Source organism: Humulus lupulus, chromosome 2 (genome assembly GCF_963169125.1).
Source record: "Humulus lupulus chromosome 2, drHumLupu1.1, whole genome shotgun sequence".
Taxonomy (NCBI): domain Eukaryota; kingdom Viridiplantae; phylum Streptophyta; class Magnoliopsida; order Rosales; family Cannabaceae; genus Humulus; species Humulus lupulus.
In genome coordinates, this window is record NC_084794.1 from 80,883,138 (window position 1) to 80,904,815 (window position 21,678).

General features: G+C 37.3%; 3 protein-coding genes across 9 annotated transcripts; all 3 read right to left on the reverse strand.

Moving 5' to 3' along the window:
• Nucleotides 1-1,442: 1,442 nt before the first annotated feature.
• On the reverse strand, nt 1,443-3,065 carry LOC133818097 (repetitive proline-rich cell wall protein 2). Its single transcript, XM_062250796.1, has 3 exons — nt 2,829-3,065; nt 1,982-2,492; nt 1,443-1,888 (listed from the first exon to the last, which is right to left on the reverse strand). The coding sequence occupies exons 1-3, from the start codon at nt 2,880-2,882 to the stop codon at nt 1,704-1,706; spliced, it is 750 nt and encodes a 249-aa protein (XP_062106780.1). The 5' UTR covers nt 2,883-3,065; the 3' UTR covers nt 1,443-1,703.
• Nucleotides 3,066-5,128: 2,063 nt separating this feature from the next.
• LOC133818100 (uncharacterized) lies at nt 5,129-8,245 on the reverse strand. The gene is made up of 4 exons (XM_062250804.1): nt 7,708-8,245; nt 6,930-6,983; nt 6,341-6,400; nt 5,129-5,501 (listed from the first exon to the last, which is right to left on the reverse strand). The coding sequence occupies exons 1-4, from the start codon at nt 8,056-8,058 to the stop codon at nt 5,373-5,375; spliced, it is 594 nt and encodes a 197-aa protein (XP_062106788.1). The 5' UTR covers nt 8,059-8,245; the 3' UTR covers nt 5,129-5,372.
• A 352-nt stretch (nt 8,246-8,597) lies between these two features.
• Nucleotides 8,598-21,356, reverse strand: LOC133818098 (uncharacterized). 7 transcript variants are annotated; one of them, XM_062250798.1, is made up of 15 exons: nt 21,182-21,356; nt 20,396-20,445; nt 19,807-19,866; nt 18,814-18,974; nt 17,603-17,676; nt 17,226-17,267; nt 16,927-17,130; nt 11,205-11,372; nt 11,021-11,104; nt 10,295-10,399; nt 9,907-9,999; nt 9,680-9,823; nt 9,231-9,338; nt 9,059-9,110; nt 8,598-8,955 (listed from the first exon to the last, which is right to left on the reverse strand). In XM_062250798.1, exons 7-15 carry the CDS (start codon nt 17,023-17,025, stop codon nt 8,918-8,920), a joined length of 891 nt encoding a protein of 296 aa, XP_062106782.1. In that variant the 5' UTR covers nt 17,026-17,130; nt 17,226-17,267; nt 17,603-17,676; nt 18,814-18,974; nt 19,807-19,866; nt 20,396-20,445; nt 21,182-21,356; the 3' UTR covers nt 8,598-8,917. The 7 variants fall into 7 exon arrangements, with proteins under 7 accessions (XP_062106782.1, XP_062106783.1, XP_062106781.1 ...); XM_062250799.1 differs by having other exon boundaries at nt 16,927-17,120; nt 20,396-20,449; XM_062250797.1 differs by having other exon boundaries at nt 20,396-20,449.
• Nucleotides 21,357-21,678: the final 322 nt, after the last annotated feature.

Consider the following 21,678-nt stretch of genomic DNA (forward strand, 5'->3'; position numbering starts at 1 on the left):
AAAACTTTAAAAAAAACTTACAAAACACTACAAAATATATATCAGTTTTACTTACGTGGTTATTGGTGCATCTCACTCAACATAACATATAAATCACTTGCCGGAACCACAATGCTTACGTTACCAAAATCGTAAATATCTCTCAAATTCATATTAAGTTTACGATCAACTCCTCAACTGTACATATTTTTGGACAAGGAATTACTTTTTTGCCCCTACTTTTTATACCCACATCACCAACAACTTTCTAACCGGTTCACCAAATCGGTCATTGCAAGTCAAAAACAAATGTGACAAAAACACCGAGTCCTATAAAATTTTGACAAATGGCACAAAGCTGGACCCCACACTGAAGGACTGAGTCATGTGAGGGATTGAAGAATTCGCCTATAAATATATATATAAAGTAACTGATGGAAGATATTTTTGTGAGTTTGTGCTAAATATTATAAAAAAAGTGTATTACAAAATATTTCACCAAAACATATATTTTTTATAATTTAACTCAAATTTTAATAATTTAACTCAAATTTTAATATTATACCATGTATTAACTTCTATTTGTTCTCTACATTATTTAAATATTATATTTTTTAAAAATATTTTATTTATTTTAAAAAATAAAATAATTAAATATAATAATATCACATATATATATAAGTTTATAAAAAAATAATAAAATATTTATTGTTTGTATATATAAAAAAATACATTTAGGTAAAAAAAAAAATAGTGCTCTTAAGTGTACTCTAAGATTCACCGAGAGTGTGCTCTAAGAGTGTCAATAGCCATATCTTATTTGAGTATTTTCCCTTGTATAATTAAGGTACAGAACACAATTACTACCCTTTGAATGTAGCCATTGTTAGGTAAAAAACCAATAAAATTCTCTTGTCGTTTTGGATAACTACAATGCATGTATTAGGACAGATGTTAACCACAGATGAAAGAAAACAGCAGGAGCGGATGAACTCTACGAATGTGGTACTTTGCAAGGTGACAGTACCAAAGACTTCACGTTGTGACTCTTTTCATTTTATTTTTTTGTTGCTTTCTGGAAATTCTAGATGGAAAACCGGTTTGATCGACTCCTGTTGCAAGTGTACCTTTTGCTTATCTTGCCTTCATCTCTCATAAGAAAATATCTTGATAAAAGTACCAACTACATTGTACTTGTAATAGACAAGTTTTAATGCTTAAACCTACCTTGTTAACATTCAATGCTTAAACCTTCTTCAACTTCACTCACAGCCACTTTTATAAAAGTAAGAAACAGAACCAAAGGTCCAAAGTACTCAAACGGTGAAGTAGGAAAGAAAAAAAAGTGAAGGATGCTAAATAGAGATTCCACCTTATTAAAAAAGCATAATCATCCCATAGTGATTAACCCTTTTCCAAAACTTAGAAGCTAGAAAGTGTTTGTTTTTATTTTTCCATCATGATGAGCTGCTCAATCAAAAATGAAATTTTATTTTAAGAAACAAATCCATATATTGACTACTAATTAGTAAAAAGTTGTACATATTAAATATGTAATAATGCATAGGAAAACTAACTAGACACGCATTACAAATCGATTTACTCTTTATTCATATGCTATTAGATTGTTTGACACTTGCTGGCAACTAGTAGAAAGTACTCATCGAAAGTGGTGATAAACCATTTCTTTTACTACAGGCAACCGAACACTGTCTCATTCATTCTCAAGGACACTTGTATTTGTTGCCACGGGTTCTCATATCAGCATAGCACTTGCCACATTTTCCCCTGTTGCCGTACGTGCCTGGGGGAACACATTTGCATCTGCCGCAGCATGTCATGCATGCTCTTTTGCAAATATTTGGCCTTGAATGTAATGAGCACCTAGTGTCACACAGTGGGGTGCAATCTGCCCAAAACAAACAAACCCAAAAATAAAATCACCAAACACTTTCATTAGAGCAAAAATAACTAATCAAGAGGCTTATGTGTGATGTCTTACCTTTCAAGGACTTAACAGGAGGCATTGGTGGTGATGGCTGGACAGGGGGCTTGTATGCTGGTGGAGGCACTGTAACTGGGGGCTTGTATGCTGGAGGAGGCACCTTTACTGGAGCCGGTGGTGTCACTACAGGAGGAGGCACTGATACTGGTGGTTTGTATGCTGGGGGAGGCACTGGAGCAGGTGGCTTCACTACTGGAGGAGGCACTGATACTGGTGGCTTGTAGGCTGGAGGAGGCACAGGAGTTGGTGGTTTCACTACTGGTGGAGGCACTAGTACTGGTGGCTTGTATACTGGGGTAGGAACTGGAACTGGGGGCTTGATCACTGGAGTTGGTGGTTTGACAACCGGAGTTGGTGGCTTCACAACTGGAGTTGGTGGCTTGTATACTGGGGTAGGAACTGGAACTGGGGGCTTGACAACCGGAGTTGGTGGCTTGACTGGAGGAACTGGGGCCAAGGGAGCCTTGGGAGGATATGTTCCTGTTACTGGAACATCTGCATAGACAAACTATAACCAAATAGAAAAGCTTTCAAGTTAGAACTCAAAACACTTGTTGTCGAAACAATAAATATTAGAGGAAACTATGTAATCTGTATATGGTTAAGGTAATGTAAACCAAACAGAATGTAGACACATCAAGGAAATAAAATAAATAAAGTGTTGAACACAGTTTCATGCCTCTCATCATCATAAGATACCTAAGAATATAAAAGGGCATTTACTATTTTACCATTTAGACACCCTGCTAGTGAGAAAGAAACTAATATATAGACAAAAAAGTTCTGATTTCTCCATTTGTATAGGAAGGGGTTAAGGAGTGTAAGAGAGTGAAGAAGTTCATACCTTTGTAGTTACTAGGAGAATAGTGGCCAGTAGAAGAAAAGATTTTAAAGCCATTGGGAGAAACTTGTGAGTTGAGATGGTTTTGGAGAGCAGCAGAGAGCAGTATAAATAAGTGAGGAAATGGTGAACAGAAGAAGAGAGAGAGAAGTAGTAGCTGGCGGTCTGGTTAAAGTAAACTAGTGTTGCTTGCCAGCTTCACTTAGACATAAAGTATGGCTCGCTGACCAATATCTGACTTAGTAGTTCGACCCACATGACCCAAAGGACAAAACTAGTTTATCTATCTCTTCACTCATCAAATTGTACGTCACCACTAATATCATGTCTTCACACGAGGTCTGTCCTTGAAACCTATAACCAAAGCGAAGCAGCAGAAGAAGAAGCATTTTTCACTAGTACTATTTTCGAGTCTTGCTTGTGCGAGATACCTTTTCTTTTATATTTTTTAAGGAGCCTCATTAATCATATAATAAGAAAACAATTAAAGTCAGAGGCTTGGTGACAGAGCCAAGGGGACCAGGATATTAATTTCCTTATGAAATAAATAAAACACTTGGCAGCAGCCATAGACTATTCAACCGTAAAAAAAAAGGGTACCAAGTTGTAGAGAGACTAGTTAGTCATAGGGGTTGTATCTTGTACATGTGTATCTATTATCTATTAGTCTATTATAACAACACTGAGGTTACACTTGCATCTAAAAAAACTGGGCGATATTTCCACGGTATAATCAATGCTAATATCTTACCGCAAATAGGAAACAATAAAAGAACCCCTTATCACAGCTCATCCTTATTAAGCATGTGGACCTTGTAATTTAGGTAAGCCTGAGGTTAAGCCTTGAGGATTTGTCTTACTCCCTTTGCAATTTAAAAAAATATACAAAAATAAGCAAGTGACGATGGGATGGTTCCTCTTGCCCTTTATAGTCTTTGTCCAGTGCATGCATGTGATATTCACATGCCATGTCATATGAAACATGGGAATTCTCATACATTGATTATCTAGAAAGTCCATATTAATGTTGTTACTACTACTAGTATCTTTTTTCTGGCTTGAAGTCTCCAGTCTCCACTAGTGTTTTGAATCATAGTCAATACTAAAGACAGGTCTATCTACAACACCTTAAACTCTAATATATTATATCACAACTTGCCCATATAATATATAATATTTGAAAGGTCAAAAACAAGTAAGTTCCAGAGTTCAGATCCCATGACAGAACTATTCCAGGGCATTTCCCAGGATTAATGAAAAGGGTGTTAGGTTCTTTCTTTGAGAGAGAGAGAGAGAGAGAGAGAAGGGTTTTAAATTGGCGTACAAAATTGTTAGGGTATCCTATGCTTTCGTTAGGTTAGGACACTGCAAGCAAAGGTTTGATTTTTCATAAACGTGTTAGGTTGGATTTGTTTGTGTGCATCCGACAAAATATCTATCATCAAATCTCGAGGATTAGTTGACTAGGGTCCCTCTTCCTGTATGTTTTGATGTGACACCAGCTTGATCTTTTTTATTAGGTGTTACCAAAGGGATCATGCAAAATAGTAATACCAAAATTAATCGTCAAATTAAAGTTTACTTTTTTGTTATCATATAGTTAATGAATGGTCATTAATACGAATTAGAGAAAACAAAACTTAGTACTACACTTAGACTAGACTGAGTCGAGTAAATTTTCCCTCGTGGGACTACTCTTGTGAATAAATAAATTCCCAAAAACCAGCCTTTGCCAGGTCAGGAAATAATATCTCTCTGTAGCTGTACGGTGGTCATAGGCCCACCTATTAAATCTAAACACAACCTTACAAACAAGTACTGCATGTTGATGATCATCATGAAACACTGGCTAATGGCTATGGAGAGAATGGAATCTGTCCATGCTGTGATCCAGCTACACTCATAATAGAGAGAGTCAGACCATGTCAATTTTCCATGTCTTTAATATCCTATCTGCTTTTATATTGTCAAAGTAATGATCCACCTCCCTCCTTTATGCTTTTTTTTTTTTTTTTACCTTTGTTCTTGGATGACTTTAGTTGAACAATGCTAATAATAGGGGCTTATCTTATGGCCACCACTCACTAATCCAGAGCTTTCTTCTCAGTTCTAAATTTCAAAAAGTAAAAGCTACTTACTACCACATTTGTCCATGCACTTTGCTCAAGCCTTAAAATGATAACATGTTCATGTTCCATACTTACAATCATATATCTTAGCAAGTTCGTGCTATATCTTTTCAGGACCATGTTGAACTATAAACATTTAATCAGAATATCATGTGATCATCCATACCTACCAAATTGCAAAATCACCAACTTGCATTATGAAAATTTCTTTCAACCAGAACGTTTATCCTCAATAACAGTAATATGCATTCCTCGGATACCACATAAATGAAGGCTATGAAACTCTCAACACTAAATAACTACAAGATGGCCCCATGAGGAAGAGTCAAGATAACATAACTTCAGTAACAAAATTATACTTTTTCTCTTTCCTTTTGTTCGAACCTTAATTTCGAGTGGAGCTTTCATGAATCATGATCTACACAGCAACATTTTCTTCATCGTTGAAACTCAAATTCAATGTTTGTAGTTTAAAGCCTGAACCCTGTATGGTCTCAACCAAGCTGGAAGCCACCCCAGTAGCTTGGACTGTTGTCTGTTTTTCCAACTGAAAAACAGAATGAAATAAAAAATCAATACTAATGAACTATGTCAGAAATTTCCATGTTTGCACATCTAGCAAAGAAACATAAAAATATATAATTAATTACAAAATTCATCAACAAGTAAATTATGTAAAAAGTTTGGGGTTCATATTAACATAAGGAGTACTCTCTAAGCAGGTGACTAATATTCACTGATGACAAACATAAATTAATGATGAAATAAATGGAAATAAAATATAGAATAATCAGAATCATTATTTGTATTATGCTGTTTACAAAACCTAAGTAGAAAATGAATCAAAATCATTTTATCTTATTTACTTAATCAAGAAACATAATTGGAATGTTTAAATTGACTAAATTTTCATTTTTGATTAAAAATATATAAAGTAGTATTTTAGTGAGATAGATTTTTAAATGACAAAATTATCTTTTGAATTTTACTTTTAAAAAAGGAAATAAAGAAAAATAGAAACCATGGAGAGTAATTGGATTATTGGAAAAAAAAAAAAGTATTCTCGTTCTTTTCCCCCTTATCCCACCAAGTTCTCCCACTCCTCATTTTAGTAAACATAATGATTCCTATTCAATCATTTTAGTAAACATAATTTTAGCAAACATAATGATTCCTATTCAATTAGGTAAACATGCTAGAGAGAAAGATTTGACAAAATAATTTGTAAACCATAGGTGTTTGTGATCTACCATGACAAACATAAGGTTTCCATATGCTAATAATGTAGTTGAAGAATTTAGGACTATCGAACGCATAACTGTCATCACGGGAAGTAAGTAGCCATAGGCTAAACATAAGAAACAACAAGCTTCAGTCTATACATACCCCAACACTAGCAATACCCTCAATGACATTAACCTTCAAATTGGAGACACCCTGAATTTGCTGCAAGATAAAGCATGAGTCAGCAATTTCAATTTTCAAATGTAGTAGGTAGAAAGAACAGATATAAATATCCATAAGAGCAGATCAAACGAACAGATATTGCTCAAATTCATTTTCCTTAAAAGATATAAATGCCAATAATCAGTCCAAAGTTTGCAAACATCATATATTTGTCCACCTATCTTTCTCGACTTTATTGAATTCCAGCTACTTTTTATAGAAACTTTAACAAACTGTGACTATCTATTGACTTCATTATCTCAGAACATCAGCCAAAAACACCCGTTTTGAAGATCAAAATGTAATTTGATGAGAAATAAAATCCATACTAAGTCAGCATCACATGTTTGCCAGCATTTCATATGGTATTCATCTCCAAAAACAATTATTCTCTTCTCCCCCTCTCCCCTTGATATATAGCATCGCTTTTGGTTCATGTTGTTGAACAATAGATACTTGTATGTAACTCTATAATGTAGCATTGCACCGTAAAGGTAAACAAAAATAATTAGGGACTACATTTATATACCTCTAAGGCGTCGACCACCCTTGGAATACCCGCCTCACTCATTGTTCCATCTGCCTTCATATATGCAAAAGAAGGATGTCACTCAATAAGTTAAGCAACTACTAAAGGCTGAGACAAGGCTCATAAACATCCAAAAAATTTCTCAACTCAAATATCCAAAACAAGAAAGACCCACTAATGCAATTGTAATAGATGCTCTTCTTCTTTACATCATTAAAATATTCTATTTTTAAATATATAATATTATTATATACACACATAAAAAAAAATTAAAATTACTAACAAAAAAAATTTTAAAAATAAAAACGAAAAAAACTAATAAAATATATTTTACTATTCATTGTAAAATAGAGTATATGATGTATGCCTTATTTTGGGTGAATTTGAAACTTCTGCATCTATCGGGAGTGCTAACCATCTACCTCTTAAAACTTCCAATGAAGCAATTGTAATAATCAGTCACAATTTACGGGCTTATTTATCCTTAAAAAAATGTTTAAAGTTAAATTCAGACCAGCATTATCAAAATGAACAAGCAATTGTCAAGCAAAAGGGACAAAATTGAAGTATTTGAAAGCCAATGAGACAGAAACAATTTCCCATAAACGAAATCTTAAACACTTGCATTGGTACTTTCCAAATGCTCAAACACAAAAGTTAACGTAGCCGTGCTATTAGCAATGCCTATGTACTATATAATTAATTCCTAATTCCCAAAAGGAATGTAGTTTTATGTAATAATAAAAATAAAAAACCAAATGTAACAAGGAAAATTCACCTGAAAGAACATGGTGAGAGTGTCCGAGGCCGAAACGGGAACTGAGACGGCTTGCTGCTCCGACGACGAGGCGGCTTCCCCTTCTCCTTCTTGTTGGGTAGTAGCTTGCTCTTCTTCTTGCTCCGGAACTAGGGTTTCTTCTTCCACAGACCTCACCTTTCTAACTCCACGGGACTTGTTCGAGTTCGCCGTTAAGGCTATCCAACACCTTGAGGAGCCAGCAACGCCGTAGCTCCGGAGGCGAGTGTTACGACATGGAATAACGGCCGGGGAAGAGCTTGGAACGACGAAGGAACAAATGGGTTTGCGGGTAGAAATTGAATGAAGAGCTGAGAGTGAAAGAGTCGCCATTTTCGTTTGGGAGTGCGAGAACAAGCTTCCACTTTTGTGTGCTTCGTTCCCTGCCTATCCTATCAAAAACGGGTTTTTGTGGGGTCGGAGCTCTCAGATAATATACAAAGTTACCCCTTGTTTATTCGTAGCCGTCACATAGCTTCCGTTTCAGCGATGGATAGCCGTTAGATAATATATTATCATACGACATGTCGTTTACATCTTCAAGTGCATGTTTTATTTTTTCTGTCTTACTTCAGAAACAAAACAACTTTCTCCTGTGAGTCAAACTTCAGTTTAAGCTTTATAATTAATAATTAATTAAGGAAGTCCGAATAATTCAAAGAAGAAAATTAATACATTTTTTAAATATCCAAAAGAAATTTCTACAAAAGAAAAATTGTTTAATGCGTCATCCAAAATGATAGTGTGATCGAGAAATATAATCACATAGTAAAAATAATATATATACATATATATATATATAATTACACTAATTTTTATGGTATATTTTTGCAAAAAGAGCAATAGAGAGAATAAATATCTACTAAGCCATATAACCCAGAGAATTATAATTTTACTGAACAGGCAGTTCTTTAAGTTCAATCAAATAGGCAAGTCTTCAAGGCATTGAACATTAGAGGTTCCAATTTCAATTAGGGACCTAACAAAGTAATTAAGAGATGAAAGTTGGAATAAACGCAGAATCAGGATAAGGGCAAGCCTAATTCTATATTAATTTACTTAAAATATAACACAGTTTAATACTAAGTACCAATTGAACAAAAAAATACAAGTTCGACCAAATAACTGAGCCACCACAACATAAGTCTGATTCTGGACACAATTTAGGAGCAAAAGTAGCTCTCTCTAGACTTTACATTAATTCTTTACAATCCTCTTCAACTTCTCCATCTGTTGAAGCACAGCAAAGTCAGGTTAAATCCGCGAAAATAAAAACATTTCAAATCAATAAAGAAGAAATTGTTTAGATTGAGTAATGCTATAAGTTCCTCACCCCTAAGATATACTGCTTGGTTTGCTTGAACATCAGCTGCAGAATTATATTCCTGAATAATGAGGAGTTTTTATTACATTACAAAAAATGTTGCATGTCAAATTATGCTAATTTTGAGATAAACACCAATATAGTGCTTAATTTTAAAAGAAATAAGTCAATATCCACACACCCTGAGAACATGATTGATCTGAAACGACAAAAACTTTTCCGTGAGTTCCTTTGCCTGTTTACACAAGTCAGCCATATTCTGGTTTTTTATTTTCCACTTGCCCTGAATCTGTGAAATTAGGAAATTGAATAAGAACCACAAGCATGCTAAATCTCAGAATTGAAAGCCAAAGCACTTGAGACAGGAAGAAAATATTCAAGTGGGAGATCAGAAGCACATATACAAAGTTACTCTACAATTATACAAGGTCAATAAATAAGAAGTTATTGCTAACTGGGTAATACTTTCATTTTCAGTTATCCAATTTTTAACCTTGCAAACTCAGATTCTTTCAGCACAAATCAATTATTCCCTCTCTTAACTTGTAACATCAGCATAATGTGTCAATAATGAATTAAGCATAAAATGGACGACAATTACATGTATCTTAGGGTACACACTCAACAAACCTGCATACAGACAAGCATAGAGTCACCCTGACAACGTAAATGTTTAAATCCTTTTTTGAGAGCTTGTTTAAGTCCTAAAAGTAATGCACGATATTCAGCAACATTGTTCGTTGCAATGCCAACCCCTTCACGCAACTGCCATACCTGCAAAGACCAAAAGTTATGATACTACTAATAAGCAATAGATTCAATAATCAGAGGCGCCAGATTTATTTCAGATATTATACCGCACTTCCATCCTCAGCACGCAGCACAGCTCCAGCACCTGCTAGTCCAGGATTTCCTTTCGAAGCACCATCGAACTCAAGAATACAAGAATCCTGGAAGAAACACAAATGACACTATTCATTCTCAAAGCTCATTTCTGGATAAATACCTAGTCAGCATAAGTATGGAACTAATATTGTCGTGTCAATATGAAGCATTAAGTAATGGGAAGGTGTGAAGAAAGTTCACCAAAGATGTTTACAATTCATGCACTACTGTGACCACACCAGAAAGAATAATGTTCAAATTGTTTTACACATTGCCGGAATGTTTTCCATTCCATAAAACATGTGGCCACATGATCGGTCCACAAGAGTACTAACTAGATATCTTCAGATAGAAACTTACACAGCGAGAAGAAACATTAAGCGTTTCAATGGGGGTCATGCAACTATTTGATCTGAAATCTTTATTTCGAGAAATTGTAGGTAATGAACTACAGCCAACCTTCTCCTGCAAAAAATAATAATAATAACAAAATCTACAAAAATTGAATCAATAGTGCCACATCATGATCAAGCAAAAACAGAGGCTTCACATTATCATGTCAATCTACTCGGATCAAAATATCATTTTTTTTATTCCATGGGAATTTGAATCCCTTCTCCCTTCCACTCGCACTCACACACCCAACGACTTGAACTAGCCCAAGTTTTCAGATCATTTAATCACCAGAAACATTCATCATATAACAAGTTAACTATGAACTACCAAGTTTGGCAAGCATCTAACCAGAAGTTCCTCAATTTGTATTCCCCAAGATGATGCTAAAAACAAAAATAATTCTTTGAAATTTATATCAAGCCAAGCTAGAGGCTTCACATTCTCATGTCGATCTGATCGGATCAAAAGATCATTTAATCACCAGAAGCATTCATCATACAAGTTATATATGAACTTCCAAGTTTGGCAAGCATCTAACCAGAAGATCCTCAATTTACATTCCCCAGGCTGATGTTAAAAACAGAGATAATTCTTTGAAACTTATAACCAATAGCTGATAATATCTACATACAGATCTTTTCCTTGTGTCATATCAAAATTTTCACGAAGCACGAGTCAATGTAGACTTACAGCAAGCTCTGCTAACTCAAGTGCTTCCTGCCATCTCTCTGGTGAAGAGTCGTCCTCACCCTCTTCCTCAAAGGAAGCTGGTTGCTGAGAGAAAAATCAGTGAGGACACCATTAACACAATAACAGAAGTTCAGGTTCTTAGTTATACCGTGCCATAATCTCCATTCCTTACACAAGTACAAACCTGGTAAGGACAAGCAACAAGTTTCCCAAGTTTGCCGTAAAGATTATCTTTCACATCATTGACACTAATAGAGTAAGTAGCGTTCTTAAGCCCCCGGGAGATAAGAAAATTCTCAGCCTCCTTTGACAAATTATAGCCTTTATGCACACTGATAGAAGGATCGTACATCTACAACCAAAAAAAAAAGAAGCCATAAAATCGTTTTTGTGTTATTTTACCTGCTCAAACCAGAAAAGGCTTCCACTTTACTTCAACACAACATGGATACATACAAAAGCAATGTAAATATTTCTTGCAAGAAATCATTTATCCACTCTAATAAGCCACCTATTACTTATGTGTATGCTAGGAGGAGCAGGAGAGGCAAGGGCGAAGGAGCAGTAGGGGATTAGTATTGTTACTGAGTTAGTTAGGTGGGTTAGGCCTTAGTGTGGCTAGGGTGCACATTATCAAGGTAGGGAGGAGTATTAATAGAGAGAGTATGAGCTGTTTGTGGGTGTGATTTGCTTTGTGGAGTTGAAACTGAAAGGGAGAGACTAGGCTCTCGAATTTCCTGGTGTGCAATATTGAGGCATTCTTTTCTTCTTCAACTCTCTGCATTTTCTCTGTTTGGCTAACTATTTGCAGGTCTAACCTATCAAGTGGTATCAAAGCACTCGATCGGCATGTGACCCAAAAAGGATTCTCAGTGGAAAATTTTGGAAGAAAGAGTGGAGGCGATTCAGTCGAAGGTTAGTCGGGAAATTCAAGCAGTTCGGACTGAGTTTCAACACTTGCCCAAGGAATTAGAGTGCTGAAAACCGAGGTTCAACGATTGTCGGCCATGGAAAAGAAGATGGACTACTTAGTTACCCATTTAGCCCAACTACTTCAAGCTCCAGGCAAGCCCAATACCGACACCACGGTGGCTAGTGCAGATCGGCTTCGTCGAGCTTTAGAAGGGGACATTTCTTCAGCTCCAACTCCCATTTCGTCGAGGTTACTGTCTGCTCTGATTCCGCCTGCGTCTGGAGCAGCACCACCACCACCCTCTGTTCAGATGGACTCTTACTTCTCCGGCCAGAATGTTGGGCCGGATTATCGGGCGCCTCAAATGGAGCTTCCTTTGTTCAGCAGCGTTAATCCCGATGATTGGATTTATCGGGCTGAGAGATACTTCTTGCTCACACGGATGTCCGAACAATTGATGTTGGAAACCGCCATTGTGGGTTTGGATGGGGATGCTCTCACCTGGTTTCAATGGGAGAACCAACGCCGACCAATCACCTCTTGGGCAACATTGAAGAAACTCGTCATCTTGCATTTCCAAGCTGTTCCAGTCGGCACTCTCTCCAAAGAGTTGATGTCGATCACTCAAACTACGACTGTGAAGGACTATAGAGTTCGTTGGGAGCTCCTAGCTTCTCGAATACCAAATGTACAAGACCATATCCTCAAAGGGAGCTTCGTGCGGGGGCTCAAGGACGACATCAAAGCTACCCTGCATACCCTCCAACCAGTAAGTTTGGCCCAGCTCATGGAGACGGCCCAAAGAGTGGAAGAAGGCCATCAATTGCTGCACATGGGCCCTCAGTCGCGGCCCACTTTGCCCAAGACAACATTGAGCCCAATTACACCTTTCAGACAAACCATCAACCCGTTCAGTAGCCGTTCTCTTATGCCTCCCTCTTCTTCGGCACCGTCAATTCAGTCTCAGCCGGCTGCTCCTCCACTGCAGAAACCGTCGTTCCGTCGCCTCACGGAGGTGGAGTTCCAGGATAAGAAAGCCCGCAGGGTTTGTTTCAAATGTGATAAAAAGTTTTTTCGGGGGCATGAGTGATAAAAAACTATTGCAAGTTTTACTAGTGATGGATGAGGATGATTCGCCTTTACCGAAGGAGTCCCCGCTGCCATCACCTGATTCGGGGGAAACCGTGGGTACTAAAGAAACTCTAGCCACTTTATCGCTTAACTCCTTAGTGGGCATCACATCGGCACATACCATGAAGCTTGCTGGCCACATTGGGCAGCAATCAGTTACGGTCTTGATTGATAGTGGGGCTACCCACAACTTCATTTCTATGGACGTGGTATTAGCCACGGGTATCCCAATCACAGTTACATCATGTTATGGAGTATTGTTAGGCACCGGAGGCAAGGTTAGGACAGAGGGGATTTGTGCACAAGTTGAGCTGGATTTGGGGACTTTGCGTGTGGTGACTGATTTCTTACCATTGGAGTTAGGGGGAGCGGATGTGATTTTGGGCATTAAGTGGTTGGAAACCCTTGGCAATATGCAAGTAAATTGGCGCACATTAGTGATGAAGTTCGAAATGGCAGGGATGAGGGTAACCTTGCAAGGGGATCCCAGCTTGTGCAAATCGCCTATTTCGCTCAAGGCAATGATATTATCAGTGGAGAAGGAGGCTCAGGGGTTTGGGGTATAATTTGGGGCTTTGTCAACGGAGACACCACTCGAGCAGCAGCAGGTTCCCTCGGCCGTAGGCAGTGTGCTTCAGGAGTTTAGGGCGGTGTTTGCCATGCCCACAGGACTACCACCTAGCCGCACCTGTGAGCATGCCATTACCCTTCGAGCAAGAGCGGGGCCTATTTCAGTACGCCCATATCGGTATGCGCAAGTTCAAAAGGACGAGATTGAGCGGTTGGTGTCTGAGATGTTACAAGCAGGTATAATTCGCCCAAGCACTAGTCCTTTTTCGAGCCCGATGTTACTTGTCAAGAAGAAGGATGGGAGTTGGCCTTTTTGCGTGGATTATAGAGCTTTGAATCGAGAAATGGTGGCTGATAAGTTTCCGATTCCGATGATCGATGAGTTGTTAGATGAGCTTCATGGGGCTAAGATTTTCTCCAAGTTGGATTTAAAGTCGGGGTATCACCAGATTCACGTGACGACTCGAGATGTGGAGAAGACAGCTTTCCAGACTCATGAGGGACATTACGAGTTCCTTGTCATGCCTTTTGGCCTTACAAATGCCCCAGCAACTTTCCAAGCACTTATGAACGAGGTTTTTCGTGATTACTCGAGGAAGTTTGTCTTGGTGTTTTTTGATGATATATTGGTTTATAGTGTTTCATTATGAAGCATGTTCAGCATCTCACCTTGGTGTTGCAGCGCCTTCAACAACATCAGTTGTACGCCAATCAGAAAAAGTGTATGTTTGCTCAAGAATAGGTGGAGTATCTCGGTCACATCATTTCGGCACAAGGGGTATCGGCTGACCCGAGCAAGATAGAGGCCATGGACAGCTAGCCTGTTCCGCAGACAATCAAAGGCTTACGGGGATTTTTGGGTCTCACGGATTACTATCGGAAGTTTGTCAAAGGCTATGGTAGCATTGCGAAGCCTTTGACATTCAGCTCAAAAAAGATGCATTTGATTGGTCGGTTGAGGCTCAAGAAGCTTTCGGGAAGCTTAAGCAAGCCATGTGCTCGGTTCCGGTTTTGGCGCTGCCCAATTTCTCAGAACCATTTGTGTTGGAGGCGGATGCTTCGAGAGTGGGCCTTGGGGTTGTGTTGATGCAAAATAGCAGACCAATCGCCTTTTACAGTCAAGTGTTGTCATCTCGAGCACGCACAAAATCTGTGTATGAGCGGGAGTTGATGGCGATAGTTCTTGCTATACTGAAATGGAGACCTTACCTTCTGGGGCATAAGTTTTTGGTCAGAACGGACCAGCAGAGCTTGAAATATTTGCTAGAGCAGCGACTGGTGGCTTTGGAACATCAGAAATGGCTCACCAAAATCTTAGGATATGATTTCGACATTCAGTACAAACCTGGATTGCAGATCAAAACCGCCGACGCCTTATCGAGGGTCCATTCCGAGGTTTCTCTAGCTGCCATTTCAGTGCCGAATGTACTGTCCATTCCTGATCTGAAGGCTCATGTTGCCGCAGACCCGGCGCTAGTAAAGGTGATGAAGGAATTAGCTTTAAGGCAGCAGTGCGAGGGGTTCACTTTGGTGCAAGGATGCCTTAAGTTTCGTGGCAGGCTTGTGCTACCGTCGTCTTCCCCTTTTATCCCTCTATTGTTACAAGAATATCATGGCAGTAGTGTGGGTGGTCACTCGGGGGTCTTCAAAACATTTCATCGCCTCGCAGCAGATTTATATTGGCAAGGAATGCGCAAGGATGATCAGCGTTTTGTGGCTGAATGTGTAGTTTGTCAGCAGCACAAATACCTCGCCCAATCCTCAGTTGGGTTATTGCAGCCCTTGCCTATTCCAGAGCAAGTTTGGGATGACATTTCTATGGATTTCATTGAAGGATTGTCATTGTCGAATGGGTTTGATTCTATTTTGGTGGTGGTAGACAGGTTGAGCAAGTTTGGGTACTTTATCCCTCTTCGACATTCCTTTACAGCTGTGACCGTAACTACAGTTTTTGTACGGGAAGTTGTTAAACTTCATGGTATTCCTTGTTCCATTGTCTCAGATAGGGACAAGATTTTTTTGAGTCTTTTTTGGAAGGAACTATTCAGATTACAGGGGACAGCCTTGAAGCACAGTACAGCCTATCATCCTCAATCGGATGGCCAAACGGAGGTTGTTAATCGGTGTTTGGAGACTTATCTCCACTGTTTTGTTAGCGCTAAACCCAGCCAATGGACTAAGTGGTTGCCTTGGGCAGAATATTGGTACAACACTTCGTTTCACTCCTCGACTGGTATGACTCCATTCCGTGCCCTTTATCACCGCGACCCTCCCCCATTGCTTCGGTTTGAGCAAGCTAGTACCAAGGTATCTGCGGTGGAGCAAAACCTTCGAGATCGGGATGCGATATTGAGTATGCTGAAACAAAACTTGCACCGTGCGCAGCAAAAAATGAAGGTTCAGGCGGATCACAAGCCTAGGGATGTGCAATACAAGGTAGGAGACTTAGTTTATGTGAAGTTGAGGCCCTATCGTCAACGTACTGTAGCTAAAAGGTTGAATGAGAAGCTATCACCTCGTTTTTTTGGCCCTTTACTGCCTATCGGCTTGGATTGCCTCCCGATGCCACTATACATCCGGTCTTCCATGTTTCCCTCCTACGAGCAGCTTTGGGACCAAACCAGCAACCTTCGTCGCTTCCTCCAGGCCTTACAGCAGACTTGGAATGGGAATTGGAACCTGACTCTGTGTTGGAAGTTCGACTAGGTACCCATAAAGAGGCCCCTCAAGCTTTGATCAAGTGGAAGCACTTGCCAGATTTTGAAGCTACTTGAGAAGAATTTGGGATCATTCAAGAACAATTTCCTCATTTTCACCTTGAGGACAAGGTGAAACTTCTAGTGGGAGGTATTGATAGGCCACCTATTACTTATGTGTATGCTAGGAGGAGCAGGAGAGGCAAGGGTGAAGGAGCAGTAGGGGATTAGTATTGTTAATGAGTTAGTTAGGTGGGTTAGGCCTTAGTGTGGCTAGGGTGCACGTTATCAAGGTATGGAGGAGTATTAATAGAGAGAGTATGAGCTATTAGTGGGTGTGATTTGCTTTGTGGAGTTATAACCGAAAGGGAGAGACCAGGCTCTCCAATTTCCTGGTGTGCAATATTGAGGCATTCTTTTCTTCTTCAACTCTCTGCATTTTCTCTGTTTGGCTAACTATTTGCAGGTCTAACCTATCACACTCAAACATAAAACACAAAACTTTTTAATCCAATACGAATAAGACCCAAAAGCAAAAATTGTACTGGGTCAAAGTTTCAAATAATCAAAAGTAGAGCAGGGTATTGAAATAGTACCGATGATCCGACTTGAGCTTGGCAATCGCTTAAACTCCTATATATACCAATCGTATCACCCTTTCGAAGAATATAAAAGGCGTTGCTTTCTTCCCCCATTTCAACTTCACTTGACAACTATCTCGGCTGGTCCTTTACGTTCCTTTCTAACCCCTTTTGAATGTTAATTAATAACTCCTTTATGTTAGGGTATCCTATGCTTTCCTTAGGTTAGGACATAAAACCAATAATCACTTTCACTTCAAGTCAGGAGAAGTATTTTTGATAACAAATTTAAGATATGAAGTATATTTTTTCACCTTCACGGGGTTCCTTAGACAAGCCCTTTGGAGCTTCTTGACCTGGATTGCAAGAAGCATAATTTGATCAATGTACAAGGATCTTTTGGCAAAGTAGATCAAGTCATAAGTTCAATAAGTTGTAACTCCTCTAGATCTATAACCCAAGAGTGAACATTAGAAAAATGCTATTATAGTAGGTGAAATATTTTCTCAATTAAAGACTAAAAAGATACAAATCAACAAATACCCTTTCTAAGAAGCAATTGACATTCACAACAATTACCATTATCCAGCAATATAAAGTATTCAGGGTATGATTAGCAAGAACTAGAAATTGTAGAAAAGGGTTGTAGAGGGAAATAAGTGTAAGATTGAGAATTAAAATTATTAGTTACCTTCAGATGTTTAGATGGACTGACTTGGCGTACAAAATTGTTAGGGTATCCTATGCTTTCCTTAGGTTAGGACACTGCAAGCAAAGGTTTGATTTTGCATAAACGTGTTAGGTTGGATTTGTTTGTGTGCATCCGACAAAATATCTATCATCAAATCTCGAGGATTAGTTGACTAGGGTCCCTCTTCCTGTATGTTTTGATGTGACACCAGCTTGATCTTTTTTATTAGGTGTTACCAAAGGGATCATGCAAAATAGTAATACCAAAATTAATCGTCAAATTAAAGTTTACTTTTTTGTTATCATATAGTTAATGAATGGTCATTAATACGAATTAGAGAAAACAAAACTTAGTACTACACTTAGACTAGACTGAGTCGAGTAAATTTTCCCTCGTGGGACTACTCTTGTGAATAAATAAATTCCCAAAAATCAGCCTTTACCAGGTCAGGAAATAATATCTCTCTGCAGCTGTACGTCGGTCATAGGCCCACCTATTAATTTAAATACAACCTTACAAACAAGTACTGCATGTTGATGATCATCATGAAACACTGGCTAATGGCTATGGAGAGAATGGAATCTGTCCATGCTGTGATCCAGCTATCCACTCATACTAGAGAGAGCCAAACCATGTCAATTTTCCATGTCTTTAATAACCTCTTTCTGCTTTTATATTGTCAAAGTAATGATCCACCTCCCTCCTTTATGCTTTCTTTTTTTTTTTACCTTTGTTCTTGGATGACTTTAGTTGAACATTGCTAATAATAGGGGCTTATCTTATGGCACCACTCACTAATCCAGAGCTTTCTTCTCAGTTCTAAATTTCAAAAAGTAAAAGCTACTTACTACCACATTTGTCCATGCACTTTTTGCTCAAGCCTTAAAATGATTACATGTTCCATGCTTACAATCATATCTTAGCAAGTTCGTGCTATATCTTTTCAGGACCATGTTGAACTATAAACATTAAATCAGCATATCATGTGACCATCCATACCTACCAAATTGCAAAATCACAAACTTGCATTATGAAAATTTCTTTCAACCAGAACGCTTATCCTCAATAACAGTAATATGCATTCCTCGGATACCACATAAATGAAGGCTATGAAACTATCAACACTAAATAACTACAAGATGGCCACAAGAGTCAAGATAACATAACTTCAGTAACAAAATTATACTTTTTCTCTTTCCTTTTGTTCGAACCTTAATTTTGAGTGGAGCTTTCATGAATCAATCTACACAGCAACATTTTCTTCATCGTTGAAACTCAAATTCAATGTTTGTAGTTTGAAGTCTGAACCCTGTATGGTCTCAACCAAGCTGGAAGCCACCCCAGTAGCTTGGACTGTTGTCTGTTTTTCCAGCTGAAAAACAGAATGAAATAAAAAATCATGATTAATGAACTATGTCAGAAATTTCCATGTTGGCACATCTAGCAAAGAAACATAAAAATATATAATTAATTACAAAATTAATCAACAAGTAAATTATGTAAAAAGTTTGAGGTTCATAGTAACATAAGGAGTACGCTCTAAGCAGGTGACAAATATTCACTGATGACAAACGTAAATTAATGATGAAATAAATAGAAATAAAATATAGAATCATTATTTGTAATTTTGTATTATGTTGTTTACTAAAACTAAGTAGAAAATGAATCGAAATCATTTTATCTTATTTACATAAACAAAAAACGTAATTGGAATGTTTAAATTGACTAAATTATCATTTTTGATTAAAAATATATAAAGTAGTATTTTAGTGAGATAGATTTTTAAATGAAAAAATTATCTTTTTAATTTTAATTTTATAAAAGGAAATAAAGAAAAATAGAAACCACGGAGAGTAATTGGATTATTGGAAAAAAAGTATTCTCGTTCTTTTCCCCTTATCCCACCAAGTTCTCCCACTCCTCATTTTGGTAAACATAATGATTCCTATTCAATCACTTTAGTAAACATAATTTTAGCAAACATAATGATTCCTATTCAATTAGGTAAACATGCTAGAGAGAAAGATTTGACAAAATAATTTGTAAACCATAGGTATTTGTGATCTACCATGACAAACATAAGGTTTCCATATGCTAATAATGTAGTTGAAGAATTTAGGACTATCGAACGCATAACTGTCAGCACGGGAAGTAAGTAGCCTTAGGCTAAACATAAGAAACAACAAGCTTCAGTCTATACATACCTAAACACTAGCAACATCCTCAATGACATTAACCTTCAAATTGGAAACACCCTGAATTTGCTGCAAGATAAAGCATGAGTCAGCAATTGCAATTTTCAAATGTAGTAGATAGAAAGAACAGATAAGAATATCCATAAGAGCGGATCAAACGAACAGATATTGATCAAATTCTTTTAACTTAAAAGATATAAATGCCAATAATCAGTCCAAAGTTTGCAAACATCATATATTTGTCCACCTATCTTTCTCGACTTTATTGAACTCCAGCTACTTTTTATAGAAACTTTAACAAACTGTGATTATCTATTGACTTCATTATCTCAGAACATCAGCCAAAAACACGCGTTTCGAAGATCAAAATGTAATTTGATGAGAAATAAAATCCATACTAAGTCAGCATCTCATATTTGCCAGCATTTCATATGGTATTCATCTTCAAAAACAGTTATTCTCTTCTCCCCCTCTCCCCTTGATATATAGCATCGCTTTTGGCTCATGTTGTTGAACAATAGATACTTGTATGTAACTCTATAATGTAGCATTGCACCGTAAAGGTAAACAAAAATAATTAGGGACTACATTAATATACCTCTAAGGCGTCGACCACCCTTGGAATACCCGCCTCACTCATTGTTCCATCTGCCTTCATATATGCAAAAGAAGGATGTCACTCAATAAGTTAAGCAACTACTAAAGGCTGAGACAAGGCTCATAAACATCCAAAAAACTCTCAACTCAAATATCCAAAACAAGAAAGACCCACTAATGCAATAGTAATAGATGCTCTTCTTCTTCACATCATTAAAATATTCTATTTTTAAATATATAATATTATTATATACACACATACACACATAAAAAAAATTAAAAATTACTGCAAAAAAAATTATTAATTAAAAACGAAAAAAACTAATAAAATATATTTTACTATTCATTGTTGTAAAATAGAGTATAAGATGTATGCCTTATTTTGGGTGAATTTGAAACTTCAGCATCTATCGGGAGTGCTCACCATCTGCCTCTTAAAACTTCCAATGAAGCAATTGTAATAAGCAGTCACAATTTACGGGCTTATTTATCCTTAAAAAAAAGTTTAAAGTTAAATTCAGACCAGCATTATCAAAATGAACAAGCAATTGTCAAGCAAAAGGGACAAAATTGAAGTATTTGAAAGCCAATGAGACAGAAACAATTTCCCATAAACGAAATCTTAAACATTTGCATTGGTACTTTCCAAATGCTCAAACACAAAAGTTAACGTGGCCGTGCTATTAGCAATGCCTATGTACTATATAATTAATTCCTAATTCCCAAAAGGAATGTAGTTTTATGTAATAATAAAAATAAAAAACCAAATGTAACGAGGAAAATTCACCTGATAGAACATGGTGAGAGTGTCCGAGGCCGAAACCGGAACTGAGACGGCTTGCTGCTCCGACGGCGAGGCTGCTTCCCCTTCTCCTTCTAGTTGGGTAGTAGCTTGCTCTTCTTCTTGCTCCGGAACTAGGGTTTCTTCTTCCGCAGACCTCACCTTTCTAACTAGCTGTTAAAGAACTAGCGCCCGGTAAAATTCTTGTTTTTGAATTTTTTAAACAAAAAATAGAAATATAATTTTTTTTTTATTTTAAAAAAATAAAAATGTGTTTTGTAACTATTTTTGTTTTTAAAAACAAAAACTAATAAACGCGTTTGATAATTTTTATTTTTATTTTTTGTTTAACAATATAAGGTATTAGTTTAAAGAAGAAAGGAAAAATTGAAAATTATTTTTAAAAAAATTGAAAGTTAAAAAATTCTATTTTCAAATTTTAATTAAAATTTAAAAAAATAATAAATAAAAATAGAGTTACTAAACACATTTTATGTTTAATT